We start from the raw sequence: 10,327 nt of genomic DNA, 5'->3' as shown, positions 1-10,327 counted from the left end.
GGCGGCGGCGGCGGCGGCGGCGGCGGCAGCGGCGGTGGCGAGATGGGCGTGTCCGCCCACTTGCAGTCATCCAAGGCCGGCACGACCCGGTTCTTCCGCAGCAACACGCACAGCTCGGTGGTGCTGCGGGGCTTCGACCAGCTGCGCGGGGAGGGCTTGCTGTGCGACGTGAGCCTGGTGCCGGGCGATGGCGATGATGCCTTCCCCGTGCACCGGGCCATGATGGCCTCGGCCAGCGACTACTTCAAGGCCATGTTCACGGGGGGCATGAAAGAGCAAGATCTCAAGTGCATCAAGCTGCACGGCGTGAACAAGGTGGGCCTGAAGAAGATCATCGACTTCATCTACACGGCCAAGCTGTCTCTGACCATGGACAACCTGCAGGACACGCTGGAGGCGGCCAGCTTCCTGCAGGTGCTGCCTGCCCTGGACTTCTGCAAGGTCTTCCTCATCTCGGGCGTGTCCCTGGAGAACTGTGTGGAGGTGGGGCGGCTGGCCAACACGTACAACCTGACGGAGGTGGACAAGTACGTGAACAACTTCATCCTGCGCAACTTCCCCGCGCTGCTGCACAGCGGCGAGTTCGAGAAGCTGCCCTTCGAGCGGCTGGCGGCGGCGCTGGCCAGCAACAGCCTCAAGCACTGTGGGGAGCTGGAGCTCTTCAAGGCTGCGTGCCGCTGGCTGCGCCACGAGGAGCCGCGCATGGAGCTGGCGCCCAAGCTCATGAAGAACATCCGCTTCCCGCTCATGTCGCCCCAGGACCTCATCAACTACGTGCAGACCGTGGACTTCATGCGCGCTGACAACACCTGCGTCAACCTGCTGCTGGAGGCCAGCAACTACCAGATGATGCCCTACATGCAGCCCGTCATGCAGTCCGAGCGCACGGCCATCCGCTCGGACAGCACGCACCTGGTCACGCTGGGCGGCGTGCTGAGGCAGCAGCTGGTGGTCAGCAAGGAGCTGAGGATGTATGACGAGAAGGCCAACGAGTGGAAGGCCCTGGCCCCCATGGACGCCCCGCGCTACCAGCACGGCATCGCCGTCATCGGAAACTTCCTCTACGTGGTGGGGGGCCAGAGCAACTACGACACCAAAGGCAAGACGGCCGTGGACACCGTCTTCCGCTTCGACCCGCGCTCCAACAAGTGGATCCAGGTGGCGCCCCTCAATGAGAAGCGCACCTTCTTCCACCTGAGCGCCCTCAAAGGCCACCTGTATGCAGTCGGGGGCCGCAACGCGGCTGGCGAGCTGGCCACCGTGGAGTGCTACAGCCCCCGCATGAACGAGTGGAGCTATGTGGCCAAGATGAGCGAGCCCCACTACGGCCACGCGGGCACCGTGTACGGGGGCCTCATGTATATTTCGGGGGGAATTACTCATGACACTTTCCAGAAGGAGCTCATGTGCTTTGACCCGGACACGGACAAATGGACTCAGAAGGCGCCCATGACCACGGTCAGGGGGCTGCACTGCATGTGTACTGTGGGAGAGAAGCTTTACGTCATCGGGGGCAACCACTTCCGAGGAACCAGCGATTACGATGACGTGCTCAGCTGTGAATACTACCTGCCTGCCCTCGACCAGTGGACTCCCATCGCTGCCATGTTAAGAGGCCAGAGCGATGTGGGAGTGGCCGTGTTCGAGGATAAGATCTATGTGGTGGGAGGCTATTCCTGGAATAACCGCTGTATGGTAGAAATAGTGCAGAAATATGATCCAGAGAAGGATGAGTGGCACAAGGTTTTCGACCTGCCCGAATCTCTAGGTGGTATCCGGGCTTGTACCCTGACAGTTTTTCCACCAGAGGAAAACACGGGGTCCCCTTCCCGAGAGTCCCCTCTCTCTGCCCCTTAAACCCCTGCCCTGGAGCCACTCGATGTGGTAGGTCCTTCTCTGGATCTGTGTCTGGGGATGCCCCTCTTTATCGTTGTCCTTGTTCTCAGTAGCTCTTAGTTAGCCTTAGCTTACAGTGACTGAAAATGATGTCGTTTGTGATGTTTGTGTGTTGTAGATGCTTCTCTGTGGTTAACAAAAGCATCCTGAACATCTTTAGAGCTGAATGTTTAACCAGTGAAAAGGCAAGTATTGTGTCTCTCAGATGTTTCATTCCTATTTCATCCCGACTTTGTATGACTGTGTGTTGGGTGGGAGGCTTTGAGGTGGCCAGCTCCTAAGGAGGAGGCCCAAAGGGGTCACCTTGCCAGAGGGATGTTGTTTGTGTATAGCCATGTTCTGTGTGCTCCAGGGGGGAAATTTCCCTTTTTGTTTTGTGACTGCAAGTTGTTGAGAGGAAGCAGTCTGAGATGAGCTGCTTCCCTCAGTTCTTAGAGCATTTTGGCCATCTCTCAGCCCACCTGACTAGGTGAGATATATCCCCAGCAAGGTGCTTAGACAAGAAAAAGTCTTTGCACAAATTGGAATGTCAGGAAAAAATGCATGGTCTCATTGGTATGCCCAGTTTCTGGGTCTTGATTATTGGTGTTACTGCTTTTGATATTTTTGTCATTTAAACACATCAAAATACTGAATTTTAAAAATTCGATAGTACTACAAGGGAATAGGAAAAGTTTTTCCCAATGAGCAATTTCCATTAATGCCAGCTGTTAATTTATGGAATTATTAATTTAGGGATATAAGAGCTAGAAGCATGTTCAATGTGTCTAGATTTTACCTGGTCCTATTTTTCTCTCCATTCCCATAAATTATCTCCAGTTCCCTTTTGCTGTTTAGATAACTCAAACATTCCATGCCTTTTCCGTAATTGCTGTTAATAAGGTTATATAGCACAAGATTCACTTTTTCAGTAGGACAGCTGCTTTGTTCTGTGAACTCAGAATTCCATGTTTTATTTTTTGTTCAATAAAACTTTAAATGTCACAAAAGTGTGTATCATTGTGCATCTCAAATGTATTACCTCTTTTCCAGGAGTTATATAGCTTATTTCTAGAATCAGGGCTGGTTATTACACTGAACAGAGTTCACAAGCCTTTCAAAGTGTTTTTTCCCCCATTTTGTAATTGGATAAACTGTTTTCCTGGTTCTGCTCATTTTAATCTTTATCATTCATACCAGTCTTCCCAGATTTCTTTGAAATCATCCCTTTGTCATTTATCATAATAATATTCCATGATTTTAATATGCCATAATTTTCTCAGCCATTATCTAATTGATAGCTCTTACTCTCTTTAGATTCCAGTTCTTTGCTCCCACCAAAAAAAAAAACAAACCCCAAAACAACCCTACTGTCATATGGGTCCTTTTCCTCTTTTGAGTATTGACCTAATAAAGATATGGACGGGTCAAAGGGTTTTACACAGTTTAGGTATTTTGAGGTCACAATTCTGAATTGCTTTCCAGAATGGTTGGACCAGCCCACAGCTCTTCCAACAGTGCATCAATATGGTTGTTGTAACCATCAACTTCTAACTTTTGTAATTTTCCTTTTTTGTCAACTTTGACAATCTGATGGTTGTGAGCTGGAACCTCACAGTTGCTCTAATTTCCATTTTTCTTACTGCAATAGGAACTTAAAAAAATATGGTTATAGATAGGTTGGATTTTTCCCTTTGAGAACAGCTTGTTAATACCTTTGCCCATTTGGTAATTGAGGGAAGACATATATTGCAATCACTTCAGTGTTTGTGTGTATATATAAATAATACATATATATGTATATATATGACTTGCCTAGGGTCACACAGCTAGGAAGTGTCAGAGGCTAGATTTGGAACCAAGCCCTACTGATTCCAGGCCTATCCCCTTATATAGTTTTTAAATGAGTTGTTTATCATACAGGTTTGTGACAAAGATTTTTTACCCCAGTTAATTTTTCCTCCCTTGGTTTAACTTGCTTTGTTTGTACAATATTTAAAAAATATCAAAAATATCTGTTTTCTTCTATCCTTGCTATTCCTTGTTTGGTTACAAATTCTTCCTCTAGCTCTGTACAGGGAAGGGAATTTCTTTCGTGCTTCTCTAGTTTATTTATGTTGAGTCATATCTATTTGGAGGTAATCTTGGAATGCTGTGTGAGATGTTGCTCTAAATCTAACTTCTGCTATACTGCTGTCTAGTTTTCCCAGCAGTTTTTGTGCAACAGTGAGTTGTTACTCTAATAATTGGGGGCCTTTGGTTTATTGAACACTAGCCTACTAGGTCTGTTTGTTTCTGTATGTTGAGTATGTAGTCTGCTTCACTAATAGATCTCAATTTTTAAACCAATACTAAATAATTTCAAGGATTATTATTGCTTTATAGAAAAGACATGGTACTTGTAGGCCCCTCATCTTCCCACTTTTTCTCAAAAATTCCCGTAAGATTCTTGTTTTTTTTTTTGTTCTTCCAGATGAATTTTATCATCCCCCCCATGCTATAAAATAATCCTCTGGTAGTTTGATTATTGGCATTAAATAAATGATTTAATTCAGATAACACTGACATTTCTCTATTTGCTTGCCCTATAGATGAGGAATAAATTTTTAAAAGTCATTTATAGCTTTTAATTTCCATAAAGAGTATTTTATAGTTGTATTTATACAGTTCCTGTGTTTATCTTGTTAGGGAGGTACCCAACTATTTTATCCATTCAGTCGTTATTTTAAATGCAATTTCTCTATCTCTTCCTGCTGGGTTTTGCTGTTAATAGAAGTGCTGAAATGAATTAATTACTTAAATTTATTCTGTAGCTTTGCTGAAACTCTTTCAATTAAATTTATTAGTTCTTGGTTTCTCCAAGTAAATTCTCACATCATCTGTACAAAGTGATACTTTTTTTGGCCTATATTTATCCCTTAATTTTTTTCCTTTTCTCATTATAATTAATATTTCTAGCACTATATAAAATATAGTGGATAATGGACATCCCCTTGATTTCTAATCTTAATTTTCCTCAAATATAAGAAGAAAGGTGGGCCTTTTATATAGGTTGAGATATCCATTTGGAACGTATTGTATGTGGAATAAGATGCTGATCTATATCCATTTCATATGAAACAACTTACTATTTTCCCTTTAGAGTTTGTCCTATCAGGAATTCTTTCCAAAATGGTCTATATTCTCAGGTTTAGCAGGCCCTGGGTTATCGAATTCCAATATTTCTGGTCTTTGATTTTGGGAGGAGGGTATGGTATGTTGGATTATTTTTGACAACTAAGGTGACTACACCTATGGGTATCAGAGAAAGAAAGGAGAGAGGTGTGTGGTGTTTGCCCAATTATGAGTTCAGGGAATTTGAAAGATTTTGGAATTGAATACTAGTAAATATCTAAGAATGATAATAGGATAAAAGGGCAAGGAGAGAAGAGGAAGTCAGAGAACTTGGTTCCAAATCCTTTGACTAGTTAGTTCTGGAGTTTGTGTTGGGAGCAATCAAGGTCAGATGGATTGATTTTTCAAATGAGGAGAGGCTCCTAAGGGAAAATGAAAAGCAAGAAATATGCCCATATATTTGTTGCTGGGCCTATGGGGTGACAGGTTCAGGTGGGGTGGTTGAGAACCAGGAGCCAGAGCTGGAAAGGTTGATTGCCCATTGATACAGGTACCTAATCCTCTGCAGAATACGATTCTCACACAAGAAGCCAGTGTGGCAGTATCATGAAAACTATCATCACCTTTCAAATGAGGGAACAGGCTCTGATTGATAATGTAACTAACAGAACCACAGCAAAGAAATAACATTATCAGAGCCTTAGGGGTCCTAAGTATGCCAGGCTTTGGTGATTTGTAGGAGACAGAGGCCCCCTGAAGAATGGAACATGTGGCAAGGCTTTTGAGGTACCCCAAGTGCTAATGGGGATACCATAAAGGCAGGGAGCTGGATTGTACCAGGAAGCAGTCAAGGAACTCTTACCAATTCACAAAAAAACCCTCAAATCCATTTGCTATGGGGATAATCCATTTATTTGTACAGTAGTCCAGTGTGGCCTTTTCAAAGAATTAGAGGTTGGGAGCAATTTGGGAGTTCGAGGAACACTGAGTGAAGCCCCTCATTTTAGACAAAAGGGAAAAAGAAGCCTCTTAAGAAGAGAATGTGACTAGAGAGCTCTGTAATCAGTAATGAATGGAGGCAGCCAGCATGGGCCAGACTTCTTGGGGGTTAGCTGGGGAGAGGAAGATCAAGGGTCATAGGTGAGTCTTCTCCTAGCCTTTGGTGGGGGCCAGATGTAGCACTGTCTCCCTGGTGAGGAGACATATCTCTGGTTTAGGGGATGTAAGACCATCTGGCTGGAGTCCAGTTCCTTGTTCCCAGCATCTGGCATCTTTTGTGAAAGGAAGAAAAGACAATAGGAATCAGAGGACCAGGGAGGGACATGTACCCTTCCTCTGAGTCCCAACACTTCCTCCTTGGAGAAGTTTGAAAAACCACATTGATCCTGGAAATGTGAAAGATTTCTCGATGTGGGAGCCCAATACAACTTTAAACCCAGGGGTGATTATCACTTCCCATGAAACAGGGGGCCATGGGCCCAAGATGGGGGAGGTCATAAACCATTCTCCTGGAGAGGTTAAGAAACTTTTTTTTTTGTCATGGACCCATTTGGCAGTCTGGTAAAGTCTATAGACCCATCCAGATAATACTGTTTTTAAATTCACAAAAAAATACATGGGATGGCAGAAGAAATCAGTTGTCTTGAAATTTATTAAAATCATAATTTTTTTTAAAGTTCATAGACCCCAAGTTAAGAACTTTTTAGGGTTTTACTCTGGGAACTCTAGGAATCAGAACAGAGGGAAGGTATTGGGGCAGGGGATGGGGAGGAAGGGCTACGGTGATGGCAGATTTTTCAAGGATATACTTACCATATCGTGATCTGTGGTGGTTGTGACTGGGAAGTACCTAGTATGGTCTGCTGGATTCAAGGCATTATCTTGCTGGAGTGGCTGAAAGGGTGTTTCGCCTATGGATGAAGAGAGCAGAAAAAGGATGGGCTGAGGTCAGAGATTGGAATGGGGTAGGAAGAGGGAAAAAAAACATTTATGAAAAGGTTCTAGCAAAGCCAGTAGACTACGAACTCTCTGAAGACAGGGCTTTTGTCTTTGGTAAAAAGGGTATGGTTGTTTATGGGGCAGGTGGGGGCAGCTAAGGAGCAGAGTGGGTATTGTACCAGCCCTGGAGTCAGGAGGACCCAGGTTCAAATCTAGCCTCAGATACTTCCTAGTTGTGTTACCCTGGGCAAGTCACTTAACCCCGATAGCCTAGCCCTTTCTGCTCTGTCTTAGAATTGATACTAAGACAGAAGGTAAAGGTCCAGGGCCCTACTCCATTAGGGCTATGAATAGAAGAGTCTCTGTATACAAGTTCAAGGTTTCTTTCTTTCTTTCTTTCTCTTTTCAATAATGTTTTATTTTCCCCCCAGTTGCATGGAAATACAATTTTAACGTTCATTTAAAAATGTTTTTGAATTCCAAATTCTATACCCGTCTCCCTTTCCCCTGACATAAGCAAGTTGATATAGGTCGCATGTGTGCAATTACACAAAACATATTTTCATATTAGTTATGTTGTGAAAGAAAATGCACCAAAAAGAAACTTCATGAAAAAATAAAGTAAAAAATAGTATGTTTTGATCTGCATTCAGACTCTATCAGTTCTTTCTCTGGAGATGGATAGCATTTTCCATTTTGGAATTGTTTTGGATGTTGTATTGCTGAGAATAGTTGTCATTTAGAATTGAATATGGTACAGCATTGCTGTTTTTGTATACAATGTTCTCCTGGTTCTACTCACTTTGATTTACTTCAATTCATGTAAGTCTTTCCAGGTTTTTCTGAAATCATCACACTGAGTAATTTCTTATATAGCACATTAGTATTTTCATTACAATCAGATACCACAACTTGTTCAGCCATTCCCCAATTGATGGGCATCCAATTTTGAAATCTTTGTCACCACAAAAAGAGCTGCTATAATATTTTTGTACAAATAGGTCCTTTTCCCTTTTGGGGGGAATCACTTTAGGATACAGATCTAATAGTGGTACTTCTGGGTCAATGGGTACACACAGCTTTATAATCCTTTGGGTATAGTTCCAAATTGCTCTCCAGAATGGTTGGATCAATGCACAATTCCACCAACAGTGCATAAGTGTCCCAAATTTTCAACATCCCCTCCAACATTTTAAATATTTCTTTTTGCCCCCTGAATCAGGTTGGGGTGGGGGGAGTAGTACAGAGGCAGGAAGTCTTGTAGGAAGGGTCCCTATAGGAAGAGGCATCTTCCTTTGTCTTGGAGCTCAGAGCAAGTGGGAACCGAGTCTTAGGGGACACAACCATCAACTCTAGAGACACAAACATCTCAAGCCTTTTCAGACACAGTTCAATTTAGTTTGGTGTCATTGAAGACCCCAGAAAGGAAGAGTATGCATCTGGGCATAAAGTAGTAGACAAAAACCTCCCTCAGTGTGACCTATCTCTGAGACGATGCACCTGGTAGGTAGATGGAGGCAGAACAGGGGTGGGGGACTTCTCAGCTTCCTCCTCCATGGCCAGACATGGCTTTGAGATAGGGTGAAGATGGAGTGAGGGCAGAGGCTGAGGGTGAGTCTCTTGGGAGAGGGGTTGATGTTTCTTACCTGAGGAATGCATCTGGCCGTGGAGGTCTGAGAGTGTTTCAACCTGGCAGAGAAAGAAGCCCATTTCTGGCTGGTCTTCACAGCTGAAGAGAATCTCAGGATTCGAGATTTCTGAGGGAAAGAGAGACTTCCACAGGTAAGTGGCCTGCATGTGGTTCTGGCTTCTCAGCTGCCTGCCCTATGGAAGGCCATGGCTTTGAGATAGGATGAAGATGGAGCGAGAACAGAGGAAAAAACCTAGTCATGAAATGAGTGTCAGGAAAGCCAGCCAGGAGAAGGTAGGACCCTATTCTGGGGGTAACCTGAAGGCTGCTCTCTCTGTCTGAGGGTCTCCCACAATGACCACAGTGACATAAAGTCATCTGGCATTTTTTTACTCTAGCCAAGGTTGGTCAGGTAAACCCCCAAGAGGAACTTTGGGTATCTGAGAACAACGGAGTAGACACAGAAAGCTGCCATGGTGTAAACGAGGAGAGCTTCATGAGAAGGTGCTGGGCAGACCTCTGAGGGACAGACAGATGCAGAATAGGGAAAGGGGGGCTGAGGATGGATCTCTTGGGGGAAGAGCTTCTTAGTTTCTTACCTGAGAGGCTTATTTGCCCCTGGAGGTCAGAGAGCATTTCAACCTGATAGAAGCATTTCATTTCTGGCTGGTCTTCACAGCTGAAGAGAATCTCAGGATTCAGGATTTCTGAGGGGAAAGAGAGACACCAAGAGGTTAAGGGGTTTGGGTGTGGTTCTGGCCTCCCCCTGGACTTGTCAGCTGCCTGCCCGTTGGCCCGACATAGCTTTGAGATAGGATGAAGATGGAGTGAGGGCAGAGGCTGAGGGTGAGTCTCTTGGGAGAGGGGTTGATGTTTCTTACCTGAGGAATGCATCTGGCCTTGGAGTTCTGAGAGTGTTTCAACCTGGTAGAAAAAGAAGCTCATTTCTGGCTGGTCTTCACAGCTGAAGAGAATCTCAGGATTCACGATTTCTAAGGGGAAAGAGAGACTCCCAAAGGTAAGTGGTCTGGATGGGCTCTGGACTTCTTAGCTGCCTCCCTTCCCCCCCCCCCCACATTTGATTATGAGAAAGACTTAGAGGTCTGAGAATTACAGAAGTAAAAGCTGGAAGAAATCTTAGCGATCCTTTGCTCCAGTCCTTTCCTGATGTAGCTGAAGCCTTGGAGAAAGTGAAGTGATTTCCCTAAGCTCGAATGGCAGAACAGGAATTTTCTACCAAACCAGGTCTCCTTTTGCTCCCCAATTCTCCTTTCCCTTGATGACTATAATTAAGAGAGAAATCTCTCAGGAAGGGTGCCTAGTCTTGAAGATGGAGCTGCCCTCAGAAAGCTTCTTTTCTAGCTGTCCCTTCTCCTCTTATAAGATATCTTCTCCTTGGGCCCTTCTTCTCCCTCTTCCACTCCCTCCATCCTTCTTTCCAGCTTAAAGAACATTCTAGGCAGTCAACAGGGGAAACAGTACAAACCTGAGAAACACAAGAAAAGTCTAATGTTAGCCTAGGATAAGACCTTGCTCTACAAGATTTTTTAAAAGCTCCCTCAGTTTCTCTTTGTCTCCATCCAAGTTTCCCATTATCATTCCTCAGGAATATAACAAAAATTCCCATTTCCCTGAAGCCTCGACTTACCGCTGCTGGCATGGAGTTCAACCATTACCAACTCTACTGCTATGTGGTCAGAATGTAGAGCTTCCTTGGCTTCTAGATACTGAGGCATTGCCCAAGTGAGGCTTAGCTCTCCAGGGCTCACC

The 10,327-nt window shown here is 44.7% G+C and overlaps 1 protein-coding gene across 1 annotated transcript; it reads left to right on the top strand.

Annotated features, from left to right (window-relative positions):
- The first annotated feature begins 6 nt into the window (after positions 1–6).
- On the top strand, positions 7–2,885 carry LOC123255045 (kelch-like protein 13). The gene has a single exon (XM_044683908.1). It carries the CDS (start codon positions 43–45, stop codon positions 1,855–1,857), a length of 1,815 nt encoding a protein of 604 aa, XP_044539843.1. The 5' UTR covers positions 7–42; the 3' UTR covers positions 1,858–2,885.
- Positions 2,886–10,327: the final 7,442 nt, after the last annotated feature.

The sequence above is a fragment of the Gracilinanus agilis genome, unplaced genomic scaffold, assembly GCF_016433145.1.
Source record: "Gracilinanus agilis isolate LMUSP501 unplaced genomic scaffold, AgileGrace unplaced_scaffold38199, whole genome shotgun sequence".
Classification (NCBI taxonomy): Eukaryota; Metazoa; Chordata; class Mammalia; order Didelphimorphia; family Didelphidae; genus Gracilinanus; species Gracilinanus agilis.
This window is presented reverse-complemented; position numbering and strand designations above follow the sequence as displayed.

Coding starts and splice junctions, on each gene's coding strand:
- LOC123255045 (XM_044683908.1), top strand. CDS start 43: ATGGGCGTGTCCGCCCACTTGCAGTCATCCAAGGCCGGCACGACCCGG.